Source organism: Oryx dammah, unplaced genomic scaffold, assembly GCF_014754425.2.
Source record: "Oryx dammah isolate SB20612 unplaced genomic scaffold, SCBI_Odam_1.1 HiC_scaffold_9, whole genome shotgun sequence".
Taxonomy (NCBI): Eukaryota; Metazoa; Chordata; class Mammalia; order Artiodactyla; family Bovidae; genus Oryx; species Oryx dammah.
Genome location: NW_024070193.1, coordinates 12,249,559 through 12,269,625, shown reverse-complemented (window position 1 = coordinate 12,269,625; position 20,067 = coordinate 12,249,559). Strand labels below are relative to the sequence as shown.

General features: G+C 36.3%; 1 protein-coding gene across 19 annotated transcripts in view; it reads left to right on the top strand.

Annotated features, from left to right (window-relative positions):
• Positions 1-20,067, top strand: part of PBRM1 (polybromo 1) — a 101,897-nt gene that overhangs the window by 24,057 nt on the left and 57,773 nt on the right. For 15 of the 19 annotated variants that reach the window (XM_040247146.1, XM_040247143.1, XM_040247160.1 and 12 more), the window contains 7 exons: positions 716-814; positions 3,334-3,416; positions 7,609-7,704; positions 8,294-8,385; positions 14,073-14,286; positions 16,762-16,903; positions 18,040-18,137. In XM_040247146.1, coding sequence (XP_040103080.1) covers positions 716-814; positions 3,334-3,416; positions 7,609-7,704; positions 8,294-8,385; positions 14,073-14,286; positions 16,762-16,903; positions 18,040-18,137 — 824 coding nt within the window. The remainder of the gene's footprint in view (positions 1-715; positions 815-3,333; positions 3,417-7,608; positions 7,705-8,293; positions 8,386-14,072; positions 14,287-16,761; positions 16,904-18,039; positions 18,138-20,067) is intronic. The other 4 variants (XM_040247153.1, XM_040247149.1, XM_040247161.1 and 1 more) reach the window with 1 other exon arrangement.

The following is a 20,067-nucleotide window of genomic DNA, read 5'->3' as shown; positions in this document are numbered from 1 at the left end:
TTCAATGAAAGGTTTGTTTATTTATTTGTGACTTACAAATAGTTGTAGGATATTTCAGAGTAAAAGTTACCTGCAGCCAACATAAAGAGTGTAAGGCTAGTGAAGGTGCTTTGTTCTCTTTGTGTGTCCCCCTCCCTGTGTCTTCAGCAGTATACATGGAATTGCTATAGGATTGCTGTGTGTTAGCTAGTTAATTCTTAACAACACCTCTGTGAGGAAGATACTGTTATTTACAGATAAGAAAACTAAAACACAGAGATGGTAAGTCACTTGCCTGAGTCATCAACTAATGAGAAGAGGTAGGATTTTTTTTTAAGGCTTTAGGATTTGAATCCAGATAGTCTGGCTCCAAAGTCTGTACTCTTTAATAAATTAGTTTTCATGAAACATTTAGAACAGTGGTTGGCACAGAGTAAACACTGTATATTTGCTAAATAAAACAACTTTTACTTTATCTGATTTTTTTTTAAAGTATAAGTTGTTTTTATGAGAATAACGTAGCTCTGGTTTAGTTACCTTTCTCAAAAACTTCTTTGTAAATGGACAGTAGTAATAATCTATAAAAGAGAAGATGACTTTATGTATTGTTCACATATGTACTTTCCAATAAAGTCTTAGAGTATGGTGAGAGTTTAAAAATATAGGGAGTTTTTTTTAAGGTCATGTTGCTTAACTGTCTTTAAGAGTAACTGCTATATTTTATTGTTTACTATAGAATGGAAGCTACAAGAGTATTCACGCAATGGCCAAAGATATAGATCTCCTAGCAAAAAATGCCAAAACTTACAATGAGCCTGGTTCTCAAGTATTCAAGGTTAGTTTTGTTGTTGTTGCTTTCATTGATAAGAATACAGATTTTAATTTAGAGCCAGTATTTTTGTATAAGAACATATACACTTTGGGTACCCAAAGTGTATAATTTAATGACTTCTAGTATATTCACCGAGTTGTTCACCACAATGAATTAGCAGTCACTCTCCATTTCCTCCCAGTCTCCCTAACCCTGGGCAGCTGCCACCAGTCTACTTTTTATCTCTGTGAATTTACCTGTTTTCAACATTTCATATAAATGGAACCTTACAATTTATAGTCCTTTGTGACTGGCTTCTTTCACTTAGCATCATGTTTTCAAGGTGTTCCTTTTGTATCATGTATTTCTTTTTATTCCCAAATAGTATTCAATTAAATCTATATATCATGTTTTAGTCACTCATTCATCAATTGCTAGGCATTTAAGTTGCTTCCACTTTTGGGCTATTATACATAATGCTGCTGTGAACATTCATGTATAAGTTTTTATATGCACATATATTTTCTTTTTTATTGAATATTTACCTTGGAATGAAATCGCTGGGCCAGATGGTAAACTATATTTTTAACTTTTTTGAGGTTAAAATTGTTTTTAAATTATTCTGAAAGCCCCTGCACCTACATTCCCACTAGCAATGTCCAAGTATAATTTCTCCACATCCTCACCAATACTTGTTTCTATTTTTGGTTTTGTTTTATTTCTAGTAGGTATGAAGTAGTATCTCATTATGGTTTTGATTAGCCTTTTTTTTTCCTGGCCAGTGCCCCATGATTGTAGTTCCCCCAGTGGGAATTGAACTTGGGGCCAACAAGTTCAGTGAACAGTGAAAACCTGGAATCCTAACCACTCAGCCACCAGGGAATCCTTTGATTAGCATTTTCTAATGATTAGTGATGTTGAACATCTTTTCACATGCATAGTGGCCTTTCTTACTCTTTGAAAAAATTTTTTCAGATTTTTAGCCCCCCTTTTAACTTAGGTTAACTGTCTTTTTATTGTTGAATTGTTACAGTTCTTTTTATCATCTAGACAATAGATTTGACATATGATTTACAAATATTTTCTCCCATTCTATAGACTGTCTTTTCATTTTCGTGATAATATCCTTTGATGCACAAAAGATTTTAATTTGGGGAATTCCTTGGCAGTCCAGTGCAGGGCTTTCAGTCCCTGGTTGGGAAACTGAGATCCCACATGTTGTATGCTGCAGGACCCCCTACGCCACCTCACCCCACTCCCCACCCCATCCCCCCACACCCAAGGAAAAAAGTCTCAATTTTAATTGTTTTTAATTTTGATAAGTCCAATTTGTCTGCTTTTTCTTAGATTTCTTGTGCTTTTAATGTCTTACTGAAGAAACCATTACCTAATCTAAGGCTGCAAAGATTTATGCCTGTTTTTTTCTAAGAATGTTACTGTTCTAGCATTTACATTTAGAGTTTTGAGCCATTTTGAGTTAATTTTTGTATACGTGAGGTAGGTGTGAGGTTGGAGTCCACATTCATCCAGTGCCTTATGTTAAAAAGACTGTTCTTCCCCTGTTGAATTGTCCCGGCAACCCTGTTGAAAATCAGTTGACTATAGATCCTTGGTTCTAATCCATTCACCTATGTTTCTTTTTGTTCCACACAAGGTTCATTTTTGGTCCACGTTGTAGTTAAATATTGATATAGTCCCTTCATTTAAACGTCATTGATATAAAAGTCACTCTGTATAGTATCATATACAATGTAAAATGACTTTCATTGCTTTGCAGTTCTCTCCTAGAAGTTTTGTAGTCCTTCTACAAAATGAACTATAATGAACTGTTGCTTGTAGAAATTTCTCAAATTAATAATTTATCACTGGGAACTTAGCAAAGGGTGCTCAGAAAATCTTTTGGGAATAAAGTCATTTAGATTTACGGAATGCTGACTCACTTAGTTGCTTTTGGTAGTTAATTTTAACATTTATCTTGCATCTATTAAGGAACTTTGAGTGAAAATCAAGAATGAAGTCCTTGTATTGTTAATCCTTGATAAGACATTTGAATAGTGTAGTACCAATTGTTGATGCAGTTAAGAATTTTGGTTTTTGGTCTGATTAATGGTCCTAAACTAAATTTTGGAGTGAAGGGGAAACTGAATTTGATATATGCTATTAATTTAAGCAAGTATGTTCATCCATAATTTATGTGCCTAGTCTTTAATCTTAGAAGTGTACTTTTGTTTCAGTTTTTAGGTTAGTGTACACAGGTAGAGTCCATTGTATTCTCACCCCTGTTTTTTCCCTGTTCAACATTAGATCTTTGTCTTTTAGCTGACTAATTGTGGAAGAGCTGAGAGGCTTCTCAACCTGTTAATTACAGAGATGTTTTGAAAGCTTGTAGAAAGGTTCAAGGATGCAGCTGTCTGCATACTGGATGGAAGGCTACTCCACATGCAAGGAGTGCCGTAGAAAGTGTCCAGTACATGATGGAGGGCATTTTAAACTGCCCATTTTTTTCTATACTTTTTCTAAGCCAAGTAATTTTATGTTAACAGGATGCAAATTCTATTAAAAAAATATTTTATATGAAAAAGGCAGAAATTGAACATGAAATGACGAAGTCAAGCCTTCGAATGAGGTAGGTTAAAAAAATGTTTAAAGTTCTTTTGCCTTTATTATTTGTCAAAATAGCTAGTGAAATCAATATAGTGAAAAACAAGATGTTGCATTTCGAGGTTATATTCACAGTTGCTAATATGATTCTGAAGAGAATAGGGTTAAATAACTCTTAATCAGTCCCTTCATTGTAGCTGAAGGGCTTTATTTAAAAAGAAACAAATTTTAAGATTTAACACCACTATGTACTTTTATTGCTTTGTATAAATATGTATATAAATATTTGTATATCATATTTGTATAATGCATATTACATATAATAGTGTATATATAGGCAAAACTTGGAGATAACTGTGGGTTCATTTCTAGACTACTGCAGTAAAGCGAATATCACACTAAAGGGAGTCACACAAGTGTTTTGGTTTCCCCGTGCATTTGAAAGCTGTATGTTCACACTGTACTGTAGTTAAGTGTGCAGTAGCATTAGGTCTAAAAAAGCTGTGCATATACCCTAGTTTAAAAAGACTGTATTACTTAAAAAAGCTGACCATAATCTGAGCCTTCAGCAAGTTGTAATATTTTTGCTGGTGAATGGTCTTGCTTCTGTTGATGGCTGCTGGCTGATCAGGGTGGTGGTTGCTGAAAGTTGAGGTGGCTGTGCCAGCTCCTTAAAATAAGACAGCAATGATGTTCCCCACGTCAGTTCAGTCTTCTTTTCATGAATGATCTGTCTATAGCATGAGATGCTGTTGGATAATGTTTTACCCACAGGAGAACTTCTTTCAAAATTGGAGTCAGTCCTCTGAAATCCTAATGCTGCTTTATCAACTAAGTTTATGTTATATTCTCAATCTTTTGTTGCTGTTTCAATAGTCTTCACAGCATTTTCACAGAAGTAGATTCCATCTCAGGAAACTACTTTCTTTGCTCATCCATACAAAGTAACTCCTCAATGTTAAAGTTTTATCATGAGATTGTAGCAGATCAGTCATATCTTCAGGCTGTATTTTTAATTCTAGTTCTCCCCCTGTTTCTGTCCCATCTCCTGTTATTTCCTCCACTGAAGTCTTAAACCCCTCAAAGTAACCCATGAGGGTTGGAATCCACTTCTTCTAAGTTCCTGTTGATGTTCATGTTCTTTCCATGAATCACAAATGTTCTTAACGACATCTAGAATAACAAATCATTTCCAGAAAGTTTTCAGTTGAATTTTCCCCAATCCATCAAAGGAATCACTATCCACAGCAGCTGTAGCCTTACGAAATGTATTTCTTCAATAATAAGACTTAAAAGTCGAAATTTCTCTTTGGTCCATGGGCTGCAGAATGGATATTGTGTCTGTAGGCATGTTAATGTTGTACATCTCCATCAGAGCTCTTGGGTGACCATGTGCATTTTCAATGAGCAATACTGTTTTGAAAATATTTTTGAGCAGTAGGTCTCAACAGCAGGCTTAAAATATTCAGTAACATGTTGTAGACAGATGTGCTGTCATCGAGGCTTTGTTGTTCCATTTATTGAGCACAAGCAGAGTATATTTGTCATAATTCTTAAGGGCCCTAGGATTTTTCAGAATAGTAAAATGAGCACTGGTTTCAACTGTTAAGTCACCAGCTACATTAGCCCTATCAAGAGAGTCAGCCTGTGTTTTGAAACTTTGAAGCTGGGCACTGACTTCTCCTCTCTAGTTGTGAAAGCCTTGGATTTTTCTTCCATGATAAGTATATTTTATCTGCATTGAAAATCTGTTATTTAGTATAGCTACATTTATTAATAATTTCAGCTAGATCTTCTGGATAACTTGCTGCTGTTTTTTATCAGCACTGGCTGTTTCACCTTGCACTTTTATTTTATAGAGATGACTTCTTTCCTTAAACCTCATGAACCAGTCTCTGCTAGCTTCAGACTTTTATTCCACACCTTAACTCTCTCAGCCTTCATCAAATTGAAGAGAGTAGGCCCTTGCTCTGGATTACGCATTCGCTTATGGAATTGTTGTGGTTGGTTTGACCTCCTATCCAGACCACTAACACTTTCTTCTTATCAGCATTAAGGCTATCTTACTGTGTTGTCATTTCTGTGTTCACTGGAGTAGTACTTTTAATTTCCTTCAAAAACTTTTCCTTTGCTTTTGTGACTTGGCTAACTGGTGCAAGAGGCCTAGTTTCTGGCTGATCTCAGCTTTCAACATGTCTTCCTCACTGAGCTTAACCATTTGTAACTTTTGCTTGAAACTGGAAAAAAAGTGCAACTCTTCCTTTCCCTTGAATGCTTAGAGGCCAGTGTGGATTATTAGTTGACCTACTTTCAGTATTCTTGTGTACGAGAAAATAGGGAGAGTGAGGAGAAAGGAAAAAGATGGGGGAATAGCTGGTTGGTGGAGCAGTCAGAACACACACAACATTTATTAAGTTCACTGTCACATGGGCATGGATCATGGTTCCCCATGTATTTACAATGATAGCATCAGAGATCACCACAACAAGTATAATAATAATGGAAGGGTTTGAAATAATTGCAAGAATTACCAAAATGTGGCACAGAGACGCAAAGTGAGCAAATGCTGTTGGAAAAATGGTGCTCAGACTTGCTTTATTTAGGGTTGCCACAAACCTTTAGTTTGTAAAAAGAAAAAGAAAAAATGCAGTATATGTGACGTTTAATAAAGCGTGATAAAACAAGGTATGCTTATAATATTGTGATATTTGGATCTATGTCATAGGATGTATATATTTTCACTGTAAGAGTATTTAGCCAGATGTCAGGAGATTTTAGCTTATCTTCTGCTGGGACTGTGACTTTGAACACGTCTTCTGGGATTCCATTTGCTTCTACCTGAAATGGAAAGATTGCGTGGCTGCTTTTGTAGCTTTTTTCTGACTTTGACATTTGCTATGTTTCTGGATCCTCTGGTCACTGCAGTAACCATAAACTGTCTGGGATCAACCCTGGTTTATTTTTTTTTTTGCTCAGAGTCTCAGATTTTGCTCTTCAGTTTTTTTATTTCAACAGAAACAAGTTCTTTCATATCAATAGTTGAAAAATGCCCTTATGCCAACATATTCTAACTTAACATCTGATCATTGGCAACTTCTATAAGCATAATTTTTTTAATTAATTTATTTTAATTGGAGGCTAATTACTTTATGGTATGTAGTGGTTTTTGCTGCACATTGACATGAGTCAGCCATGGGCGTACATGGGTCCCACCATCCTGAGCCCCCCTCCCTGCTCTCTGCCCAACCCCTCCCTCTGGGTTGTCCCGGAGTACCCACTTTGGGTGCCCTGCTTCATGCATTGAGCTTGCACTGGGCATCCATTTTGCATATGGTAATGTACATGCTTCAGTGCTTTTCTCTCGTATTGTCCCACCCTCGCCTTCTCCCACAGAGTCTAAAAGTCTGTTCTTTACATCTGTGTCTCTTTTGCTGTCTTGCATATAGGGTCGTCATTACTGTCTTTCTAAATTCCATATATATGTGTTAATATACTGTATTGGTATTTCCTTTCTGGCTTACTTCACTCTGTATAATAGGCTCTAGTTTAATGCATCTCATTAGAACTGACTCAAATGTGTTCTTTTTAATGGCTGAGTAATATTCCATTGTGTACGTACCACAACTTCCTTTTGTGTTCATCTGCTGATGCACATTTAGGTTGCTTCCATGTGCTGGCTGTTGTAAACATTGATGCAGTGAACATTGGGGCACATGTGTCTCTTTCAATTCTGGTTTCCTTGGTGTGTTTGCCCAGCAGTGGGATTGCTGGGTCGTATGGCAGTTCTCTTTCCAGTTTTTTAAGGAATCTCCACACTGTTCTCCATAGTGCCCGTGCTAGTTTGCATTCCCACCGACAGTGTAAGAGGGTTCCCTTTTCTTCGCACCCTCTCCATCTTTTATTGTTTGTGGCAGAGTCCCAGATTTTGGAGCAAAGACTCCTGTATAGTAGAGGCTCGGCAATATTTGAGTCTTCCCTCCCCCATTCCCCACCATGCCTTGTGGCATGTGGAATCTTAGTTCCCCCAACCAGGGATGGAACCTTTGCCCCCTGCAGTGGAAACGCTGAGTCTTAACCACTGGACCGCCAGAGTAGTCCCAGAGTGTATCTTTTTTTAAGAAAAGAAAAAGAAAATGGTTGTTTTCTTTTTGTTTATCCAGCATTATGATTTCAGCTGTTAGTTTTCTGAGTTTTTTTTTAACCTTGTCTCTGGATAGGACTTCATCAAATTTGGCTGCAACCAGGCTGACAGGTCCTTCGCACAGTAAAGGCAGCCTTGGTGAAGAGAGAAATCCCACTAGCAAGTATTACCGGTGAGAGAGAGTGTCTTGAGAGCTGACCCATGTTTATGAGGATAAGCATGCTAGCATTTTCTTGATGACTATCTTGAAGTAATATCTTTGAGTGTAGTTGGCTTATTTTATGAAACTTCGTTGTCAGATATCTTATTTAAAAAGTATAGTAGGCCTGACTTCATGTCTGAGAAATGCTTAAGCAGAAATTGTCAGGTAGTGTTTAAAATTACCAGTAAAATGTGTTGTGAAATACTGAAAGAGTTTGTGTTCATAATAGATTTTATTTTCATTGTTAAAATATGAGCATCTTTAGAATTAACCAGCAATTATGAATGAATCTTTTTTCTAAAAAAGGAGTAGTGCTGCAAGTAGCCTGCTTTAAGGGCTTTCTATCTCTACTCCCTCTTTTCTGAGAGAAAAAATTTAGTCTTCTTGGTTAAGATTGATTGTGGGGGATATAAAAAATACAAAGTAAATAGAGGAGGCAGCTGAATAGAAACTCTTTCTTTGATGTGAATGCCTTATTAACAGTTCCTGTTTCCTGTAAAGTAACCAGATTTTTATAACATCTTTCCCTGCCTTCTAATTGCTTGTTTTTTCCTTGTAGTAATAAAAGAGCAGTCCAAGGGGGTCGTTTATCTGCAATTACCATGGCACTTCAGTATGGCTCCGAAAGTGAAGAGGATGCTGCTTTAGCTGGTAGGCATTAAGTTGTGATTAGTTATGTGCCATCTCAGTGAATCCTTCTTCTTAAGGAAAACTGCAGTTATTTTGGTCTGGCTGGGAGTTTGTCTGTTTTTGGAGGACACACTTGTTTTGTTACATTTTGATTGCACTCTTGGTTGTCAAACTTATCAAGAACTTACTACTGCTTTATTTTGTGTTAAAGCATGAATCTAAGTAAATAAATATGTGTGAAAACATTGTTTTGATAGCCTTGGCAGATCCTGGTTTCAAACCTATGATGGTAAATAGTGCTAGTCAGGCATGCATGTGTGTGTGCTCAGCCATGTCCAACTCTTTGTGACCCCATGGACCGTAACCCATCAGGCTCCTCTGTCCATGGGATTTTCCAGGCAAGAATACTGGAGTGGATTGCCATTTCCTCCTCCAAGGGATCTTCCCAACCCAGGCATCGAATCTGTGTCTCCAGCAAATCCTGCATTACAGGCAGATTCTTTACCACCGAGTCGTCGGGAAAGCCCAAAGTACTAGTGACCCCATCAGGAAATCCCAGGAGGATATTCACATCACTTTAGATTTCTAGGTCACTGGCTTATATTTTCAGTAGACTATAATGTCTTCTCACCTAGAGCTTATGATTTAAAGATAGCTGTAAATTATGGCAAACTTTCATTTAAATAATTGGGCACTAGAAATTCGAGTAAAAGCACACACTTCATAAAGGAGTAATAATGCAGCTATAGAGGTATATTTTCTGTCTTCCTCCTAAGTGTGATATTTTTAAATTTGATGGTATTTTTTATATGTAGAGATAAAATTTGTTTTATGGAATTACTCTTGATTTTATAATCAAGTGTGACACAAAAGATTTTTCTAGCTATATCTTTATTTTCTACTAAATCTATAGAAATTCATAATCACTGTAGACTACTAAAGTATAAATTTAATTTTTTGATTGTCATCTACAGATTATATTTTTTTAAACTTAAGTCAGTCCTTATCAAAAATTGAAAGAAACTTTTCTCTTTTCATTAGCTTTCTTTTTTGCCAACTATAGAAGTGACACACACATTATTTTTAGGTTTCCTTCTAGCATTTGGTTACTTCATTAACCTTATAGTAGTATAACAAATTGAAGGAAAATCATAGCACTTATAAGATTCTTACAAAGCGTTTATTGGCTTCCCCCCCCCCAATAAATAGTACTTTTGTCACAAGAGGATTCTTATTTAGTAACCTCAGGTAGTAAAACAAAGTAGATGCCAACCAAATTTGTGTGTTGTAGATCCTTCAGGCTGTTATTCAGAACCTGTTTATCCTTAATTTAATCAAAGTTTAATATACTTGATTTTCTGCTTCCTGTTCCTGGAAAAAGCTTTAGGGGTAGGTACAGTGAAAATAGCAAAGAAAGGATAACTCATGATCTTGGAGCAACAAGAAAGCTGATGGAAAGAAGACATAAGAATTAAAAGTATGGCTTGGCATCTTGAGGTGATTCATTTTTGAGGCAAACCACATTGTGTCTCCCTGAAGGGCAGTGAAGGAGGTGGAGAAAAGCACCTACTTGCAGTTACTTTAAGAAGAGCAATGAGGTGGACAATAGGATACGAAAAACAGATAAAACTTCCAGTCTTCTCTCACCAAAATAAGGCAAGAAGGCAAAAAGAAACATAGAAAAAATGTGATAAATGGAAACAGAGAAACAATTCCTAAAATTATATCTGAAATACATGTTAGTGGCCTGAATTTGCCAATTAAGACAGTTCCAGATTGGGTATTTTAAAAATCAAATTATATACTGCTTACAAGAGACACATCTTAAATATACAGGAAAAGTGAATGTAAAAGGATGGAACAGAAAAAAGATAACCCTGGCAAATAATAACCAGATGGTAGTTACGTTGACTTTTGCTAAACTGGACTTTCAAACAGTGCATTTCCAAAGATAAAATGGATTTACCTTATACTGATAAAAAGTTTATTGCATCAGGCAGATAAATCCTAAAAGGGCTCAGAATATATAAAACAAGCAGATAGAACTTGGAGAAAGTGACAACATTGCTGTTAGAGTGGGGGCCTGCTTCTATCAATTGCTAGATACACAGCCAAAAAAACCAGTGAAGACAGAGAAGATTTGAATATAATTCCTCGAAAGTTTATTTGTTTTCTATTTCTGCTAAAACAAATTGCCACAAACTTAGTGGCTTAAAACATCACAAGTTTATTCCCTTCAGCTCTCAAGGTCAGAAATCTAATATCAGGCAGGCCGGTGTCCTTTTGGAGGCTGTAGGGGATAATGGACTTCCTTACATTTTCCAGTGTCTAGAGGCTGTCTGTATTCCTTGGCTCATGGCCCCTTCCTCTGCATTGAGAAAACAGCATTTCAGTCTCTACGTGTCACCCCATCTCCTTCTTCCTTTGACCTTCTTGCCTGTCTTTCATAAGGATCCTTGTGATTTTGTTTAGTGCCCAGAGATTAATCCAGGATAATTTTCCCAAACTCAAGATTCCTTTCAGTCATATCCGCAGAGTCTCTTGCCATTTAAGTATAATATTCACAAGTTCTGTGGATTAGAGCATAGATTTGTGTGGGGGCTTATTATTCAGCCTACCACAACAAGTTGGTTATTAACAGGCAAGTATTCTACAGTTAGAGAATACATGTTCTTCCCTGGTTCACATGGAAGATTTACAAAAATTGGTCACGTACTTAGCCATAAAACAAATTTCAACAAATTTGAAAGATCAGGTATTATACAGACCATATTTCTGACTGTAATACAGCTGTGATAGCAACTAATAATGAAAAATAAATTTTTTACTTAGGTTTTTTGTTTTTTTTAGTAGATCTTTGTTTAAAAATCCAATCTGCCAGCTTAGTGTTTTCCACCAACTTGGGGAGCAGAAACCTCTCACAGGCTTCATGATCTTTTGCTTACGTGGTTTTTTTTTTTTTTAATAAATTTTTAAAAGGAGTAATTGTAATAGAAATTTAATTACTTAAATTTGAACAGTAACAATAATGAAAATAATACATATCAAAAACAGTGGAGGTTCCACTAGTAGTTCTGACTGCTTCTATTCAGAAAGAAAAGCAGCTGAAAGTTAATGAACTAACAAGCATCCAAGATAAGTAAATAATAAGAAAAACAGAGGTGTTAGATAAAAGATGGTAAAGCCAAGGACAGGAGATAATTCTTTAGAAAGGAAATCTCTAATGGAAAAGATAAATGAAGTCAAAAATTTTCCTATTACAGCTCGTAATAAAATATGTAAATCTATAGCAAGATTGTAAAGAAACAGAAGGCACAAATAAAATATTAGGGGAAAAAGAGCATATAGAGCATGTAAAGACAGCATAATGCAAATAAATTTGAACGTTTGGATAAAATTGACAAATTCCTAGAAACTGATAAACGCCTGAAAACTGATTCAGGAATAAAAAGACTGATAACATCATTAAAGACATTAAATTGCTAATTAGAGATACTCCTGCATTGAAAACACCAAGCCATACATTCAAGGAACAGAATTATATAATAAACTCCTGCAGTGAGTAAAAAAAGAACTCTGCAATTAATTCTTTGAATCTGATATAAAACCAAAACCATACAAAATATAACCACACTGTATCTAGCAGTGTTTACAATCCGCATAAGCACACTGTATGTAGCAGTATCTGTAATACACAATAACACAGTTGGGTTTATTTCAGGAATACTAGGTTCAGTTCAGTTCAGTAGCTCAGTCGTGTCCACCTCTTTGCAACCCCATGAATCGCAGCACGCCAGGCCTCCCTGTCCATCATCAACTCCTGGAGTTCACTCAAACTCACGTTCATTGAGTCAGTGATGCCATCCAGCCATCTCATCCTCTGTCGGCCCCTTCTCCTCCTGCCCCCAATCCCTCCCAGCATCAGAGTCTTTTCCAATGAGTCAGCTCTTCACATGAGGTGGCCAGTATCTGTAATACATAATAACATAGGTGGGTTTATTTCAGGAATACTAGGTTAGTTCAGCATAAAAGATAAAAGTATTATTTACTGTATTAGTAGATTAAAGGAGCAAAACCATGACGTTGGCTCAGCAAATGCATTTGATTAAAGTACAAGTCTCGTCCATGATAAAAGCTAAGCATACTAGGAGTAGAGGGGGACTTTCCTAACCTGATAAATGGCGTCTCCGCTTTCAGTGGAGACACATTTGTAGTATTCTCCTTACCATAAGAAACAAAGTTTAAAACGTTACTTCTTGTTCAAAGTACTAGCCAGCGGACAGTGATAATAGTGACCCTGTAAGGATCAGAAGAGAAGGGTTCATAAGGATTGCAATCAATAAGAGTACTTTTTGAGTTTTCTATTTAAAAGACTACAGATAAATTACTAGAATTAATAAGAATAATAAAATGCTAATGTAAATTATTATACAAAAATTGACTTCATTTCCAGAATCAACCATAAAAAGAAAATGTAATTTAAAAAAAAGATACAGTTTACAGTAACAGCAAAATATATTCCTAAATTTAAATTCAGTAAAACATGTGGAAGAGCTTTATAAAAAGATTAGAGTTAGTGGAGTCAGGAAAGACTGCATAGTTTCCAATTTCTGTCTTTGCTTTCAGCTTCTTGACTCTTAAATCCAAAACCCTTCTCAACTACTTTACAGGCTAGATGACCTTGGGCAGGTCATTAACCTCTCATGTCCAGTTTTCTCCTTTGGAAAAGAAATGACAGTACCTGTTCTGTATGGTGATGTTAGGATTACCTCAGAATGGTGCTTATCAAGCTCTTAATATGTAACTAAGTACTGAATAAGTGATTCTCATACTTGCCTGGGAGACATAGTGATTTTGGTTATCCTGATCCATCAAGAAATAATTTAAATCAGGTCCTTATACACTGTTTAAGAGTTCAGAGAAATGAACAGTATATTTTGCATTTCTGTTAAAGTGATTGCATATTTTGTTTTGGTGTTTCTATGATTAGCTTCTACCTAAAAGTTTTCTCAATAAAGGAAAACATCTTTCCTAAGGTCCGCTACAGGTAAATCTCTTTGACTTTGCCTCACTTTAAGTCAAATTTGTCAATACCAGCCCCCAGCTACATTTATCCTAAGCTATATGCTGTCACTTTAGTTCTGGAGATCTGAGAATAACTGTTTGCTCCTTTTCTTGTCCAAGCACACGTAAGCAAGGATCTCCAAAGATGGCAGAGAACTGTTTTGTAACCTTTTAAAGACAGTTAGGGCTTCCCTTGGGTAAAAAATCTGCCTTCTATAGAGGAGACTTACAGGAGACTTGGAGGAGACAGGGGTTCAATGCTTGGGCCAGGAAGATCCCCTAGAGAAGGAAATGGCACCCCACTTCAGTATTCTTGCCTGGAAAATTCCCATGAACAGAGGAGCCTGGCAGGCTGTGGTCTGTGGGATCACAAGTCACAAGAATCCTACAGGACTGAGCAACTAAATTACAACAACCAAGACAGTATAACTTTTACTATGTAACATTCTGTTTCTATGTAACATTTCTCTTAAGTAAGCATACACTTTTACTAAGCATTACTAACAGCATCTTTAATGAAGGCTAGAGACTATTCTTTTAAAATAAGTATTCTCAAACATGGATAGCATAATCTGGAAGGTTGTTAAAAGCTTTAAAAAAATTTTTTTTTATTCCCCTTGTAAATATCTTTTATGTCTTTGTAGCTGCACGATATGAAGAAGGAGAATCGGAAGCAGAGAGCATTACTTCATTTATGGATGTCTCAAATCCTTTTTATCAGCTTTATGACACAGTTCGGAGCTGTCGGAATAACCAAGGCCAGCTAATAGCTGAACCTTTTTTCCATTTGCCTTCAAAGAAAAAATATCCTGATTATTATCAGCAAATTAAAACACCCATATCACTACAACAGATCAGGTAATATATCATTTACATTACTCAGTATACATCTATTTTCTTGTGATTGAGCCTGTGCATATATCCTTCATTTCTAAAATGGATGAGGATATAAAAATGTTTTTCATATGTCTAGATAAGAACTTAAGCATATACTTAAGCATATGATATGCTTAAGTATCACACCAATGTAAATATGAGAAATAAATTTGATTAACTACAAATTACATTCTTTGTATTACAGCAGTGTCAAGAGACAGATAAACAGAAGGTATCCCAGCTAGTCATTTGTGTATCAGATTATGGATTATAAAAAAAAATTATGCAGCTCAGAATTTAACTCTTCATTTTCTTATAACTGTGCAAAAATTTCTCTTCCTATTCCTTTTATTGATATTTTAATCACAACAATTTACCTGCATTTAAAATTTTGTATCTTGGTTTCCCTTTTGAAGGGTCAACTCTTAGGACATCTAATCTACTTCCTTTCCAAGGATGCATGCTGCGCCAGTCGTGCCCCATAGGAGCTGGACCACCTTCCACTGTGCTCTTTCTTCATCAGAGCAGCAGGGAAATCTTGAGCAGTGCTGACCAGTAGCACTTTCTGTGAAGATGAAATGTGACTTTATCTGTACTGTCTGTGGTAGCCACTCGACATGTGACTGTCGAAAACTTGAAATGTGGCATAATGAAACTAGATTTCAAGTTTTATTTTATTTTGCTGTAAACAGACATGTGTGACCACTGTATTGCACAGCACAATCCTAGGAAGATATGTTAGCAGAAGGAATATAGTTGAGTGTCATCAAAAGCAAAAAAAAAAAAGGAAGGGTAGGGAGGAGCTCGACAGCATGGCTACATAGACCATCTTCGTTGTGCTGGGGCTTGTCATACCCATGCTTTATTTCCTGTTCTACCTTTTCCTTCCCACTCCCATCCTTAATTAATATCTGACTGATAAATATCTGCAGATTTGTTATAGATTGTCATCTGTTAATACTAGTTTAGGTTCTCTATTGTTCTTTGTGGGTGTTGAGAATATCCATCATGTTATCCTTGAAGTTAGCATGAGTAAGTCCAAGGCTGTGATTTAAACTCTTGTTGCTAGCCACAGGTAATGAGAGCTGAGTATGTGCCTAGTTGGTTTTTTTGCTTCATCCCAGAGAATCGAATGTTCTATTATAACATTCTTATCTCTGTAAGCACTTCATGGAATCTATATATGATTTTAGTAAATTTTAAGTAAAACTTTACATGTGTAGTGAATGATGTGTCATTCTAAGAGCAAAGTGTGGAATCTCTGCATTAATTCTGTGAAGCTGTACACATAATGTGGTTCTTTACCTAATAATGTTTTTGTGACTTTGATGGGTAGCAGACAAGTGCTTCAGTCAAGCTTTAAAAGTCTGTCCTGTCTAAATCCATATAGCGTTAAGGCAGACTGTACCAAGTGTACAGGGACTTGTGATAGCCTTAGTGTTAGTAATAGCCTAAATGTCTGAGACAGCTATTACAATTCTTAAGACTTAGAGTAAGTAAAAACCTCAGTATTAAGCCATTGTGATTAATTACAATTGTTTGTGTTGGAGGAAGAGTAGCAGAAGGACTGTTAACATTACTCTGCCTCTCATTTACCATCTTAAGACTGCTCTTCAGGGAATTCCCTAGTGGTCCAGTGGTTACGACTCGGCACTTTCACTGTGAGGCCAGGTTCAATTCATGGTCGGGGAACTAAGATCTCTCAAGCAGCACAGCACAGAACCACCCCCCCAACAAATAAAAATGGACTGCGCTTCATTTCCCTTATGCAACTCCCCTGGAGGTTAATGTTTATTATTCTATATATTCCTTCATATAGTTGCCAGTACTTTCTCTTTTCTTTAACTCTCATCAAGAGGAATGACCTCTTATTTTCTGAAATGTGTAAATCACCATGATTCTTCATTACGGTAGCTTGAAACCTCCCTGATTTTTATCTCTTCCTAGGGTTTGCATGTAAGGGCTTCCCTGGTGGCTCAGTGCTAAAAAAAATCCACCTATGAATGCAGCAGACAGCAGGTTCTGTCCGTGAATCAGCAAGATCCCCTGGAGGGGAATATGGCAATCAGCTGTAGTATTCTTGCCTGGGGTTGCAGAGTCAGACACAGCTTAGCGACTGAACAACAACAGGGTTTTCATGTAGCCAATACCAGGATTTTACCTTAGGAGTTTTGCTGATATGTTTGCTTTGTAGTTGACCACCTTACTAGGTTCTCTTATTGCTGCTTGTAGTGTTTTATTCTTTTGGGTTTTCAGTTAAATTATCATGTTGTCTAAATATAGTGGTGCTTTTGCTCCTTCACTTTATATTTGGAAATTGTCACTTCCAGGCCTCTAGTCAGTATCACTGGTAAACTACCTTGTAATATTTGTCAAGATTTTTGCACTGAACTTTCAGGAAGGGTGTTTCTGCATATTCAAAATGAAAGGTTCTAGCCCTGTGTTTGTCTTTCACAGAACAAAGCTAAAAAACCAAGAATATGAAACTTTAGATCATTTGGAGTGTGATCTGAATTTAATGTTTGAAAATGCCAAACGCTATAATGTTCCCAACTCGGCCATCTATAAGCGAGTTCTAAAACTGCAGCAAGTCATGCAGGTATAATTTCTTGGTTTTGCTAAGTTGTTGTATGTATAATTGAGTGTGTTAAGATATGTGATTTTCCTCCACCAATGTCATGTCATTCATTTTAGCCACAAGTACTGATTTTTTTTTTTTGAATATTTTTTTAAGAGCTTTCAGGACTATGCAGAGTAGAAATAATAGTTTAGACTGGGTTAGCTTTGTGAGTGGAAGAAGCAGGGATTTGTCCCTGGGGAGTAATTTTAGGGTTATGAGGATGATTCCCTCCAATCACAGATGACATTCTGCATTCAGATTTTATTTATTTGGTTCTAGACACTGTCTCTCTTGAGGTAGTGTTGGTTCTAGGAGAAGGGTCATCTTTAGGCTAATTCATCATTGTACAGTGTCCATGAGTTGATTGAACTATTTCTAAGAGCACACGTTGGAGGGCATCTGAGGCCATGGGTCATCTCAGTATTTTGAGAAAAAAGGGCATAGATATGAAATACAAATTGTGTCTACCTGTCAGTTTTGGTAGAATCTTCCTGGAAAGAGAATCTCAGAGCAAGGAACAACAAAAGCAATTTTATATCACCTGTAGAATCTCCATTTTATATGGTCAGCTCTGTGATCCATGTTGAGGATGTCAGTATTTTGTTTTCAGAACTCTGTGTGTGTTCCCTAAGTCTGCTATCATTGGACTTTAGCTCTCTTTGGCAGAAGGTCTTTAAAAATGCATGTGTTGAAAAGTAGATCTTATTTCACCTCTCACTTTAAGCTTTCTTCTTAGTCACACTGTTGCTTAAGTGAAGGGTGCTAAAGGCTAGCTTTGACTTGGCTTTACTGAAATACGGACACCAGAGCAGGATGCCCCGACAACTTGTCTCAGTGCTTTGAATGAGTTGGTGTCCTTCAGAGTCTTAAATTCAGTTAAGCTAGAGTTGATTCCTCAACTCTCTGGATCCATTTTTTTTAACCTATTTTTCTGTTATGCAAACTTTTGTTAAATTGGGTTATTGAAAATTTTAATGACTTCTTTTTGATTTTGAGTATTCTACGTGTGGTTGTATCTTTCTGCTTAAATCTGATGTGTCTAGCTTTTTAATATTAATATATTCTAGAAGTGCTCAGCAGAATGAGCTCGACTCCTGGGATATCTTCTGTTTTAGGCAAAGAAGAAAGAGCTTGCTAGGAGAGACGACATTGAGGATGGAGACAGCATGATTTCTTCAGCCACCTCTGATACTGGTAGTGCCAAAAGAAAAAGGTATATATTCTTCATATAACTGGAGACATCGTCTCAGTTTCTGTTTTTTCAGATTTAAGTGCAGAAAATTTTTTCTGTAAGCTGTCAAGTATGAATTATAAAATTTAAATACTTTATAACATTTAAAAATTCATTTGTTAATTGTATGATTAGTGTTTTCTTGGTAACATGTTGTTTTTAGATAACATATTTAAAAATAATTATTTATATAGCCTGGTGAAATCTGTTATTCTTTTTGCTATCCAGGTTATTTTGTTTTAATGTGGCTTTGTAAGAAGCCCTTTAAATCTAATTTAGGCAATTTCTATGTGGTGATTTAAAAAAAAAAGTGAGTCATTATTCTTACCCCTTTGTTTTCCCTTGTTAATCTTATCTTTATTTGCTATTTTAAGGATGTCATATAAAGTACCAAGTTACAACTTCTTGTAGTTCATAACGGGTTAAGCTAGATATTTGTTTTTCTTTTCTTTCTAATCTTTCTCTCAACTTCCCTAACCCTTCCTTTTTCTCATGGGTTTTATGGAAGGGGACCTTACTATGAGATTCGGAAGCTGGACTCCTGTAAAGAATCATGCAAGACCATCTCTTTTGTCTGCGCCTCCCACATGGAGTTTCTCTGACTTGATCTTTGTGGAACACCTTATTCTTCCTGAGCCTTAACTGTCTCACCATCTTTAGGATAACAGGGAGGAAACCTTAAACAAAGAATAAGTTCATCACTAATAGCAGGGCCTGACAGATTCAAAATTGAATGAAGTCAGTAGTAACTATTAATGCAGTTCTGTTCATGTATTGTAGATCCACTGACACCAGAGAATTTTTTTAAAATGGTTTTTAAAAAAGAGAAAGCTGTCTTGTCTTTCCCTGTAAATAGCATTTGGGAAATTTTTTTTAGCAATGAAAATAACTTCGCTATGCTATGCCAAGGTAACTAAATTGATTGGTGTGCCCTGAGGTATGAGTCTCCTCCATTACTGGCCTATGAATTTCATCCTTCCAAGTTCTTAATTCCTTGTTATACCAGGGACAACGGAGGAAAAATGTGAGACCAGATCAGAGACATCAAATCAAGAACATCTTTGAGTGTAATTATATAACTACTACAGCATCACCTGTGTTTTCCAGATCAGTCACCAATCAAAGATAAAAACTTCTCAGGCAAAAGAAGGTAATGGAGGCAAAAGTGATGGTACAATTAGTGCCAACACTGAATGACAAGAGAGATCTTAAACTAGTTGAGTGTTAAGAAAACAGTTCCAAGGAGGCATTAGCCCAGGCCAGATCCTTAAAAAATCTCTACGGCTTGTACTTTGTGGGACAACCCAAGTAGATGAAATGAAAGTTACTACTGTAATTAAAACCTCCCATAAAAAGAAAGCTAAGCATTATGTTCTCAAAATAATAAAATCCCACTTTAGAGAAAAAGTCTTTTCATGCACAGGTTTCCTAGGAAGTGTTTTGTTTCATGAAGTGAAAAATACAAGTAACAGAAGAGCAAATATAAACCATAGCTAAAGCAGTAAAAGAACATATCTGGGTTTGAAATACAGACATGAGCACACATGAAGAGGTTGAGAGAAGCAAGTCCTGTACTTTGGACTGGGACAAAGGAAATACGTAGCAAGCCTTTTAGAAGGTAGTTATGTTGAGAGGTTTTGGTAATAAATGGACTCCTCCAGAACTCAGGTAAACATGACAGCCTGGTAGGTTAAGTTAAGCATGTCCAGAGAAGGCAGGGCCAAGTTTTCCAAATACTACTTGACTTGACTCTGAAGTATTGAATATGGTTCTGTCTTTGCCTTATTTGTTTCATATCAATGATTGTGAAAAAAATTACTGCGGGTATGTTCTCTTCATTCTGGGAATACATTCTTCTCTCCAACCCCTCTACCCTAAAATCCACCTGCTGTCTTCCATGTTGAAATGTTCC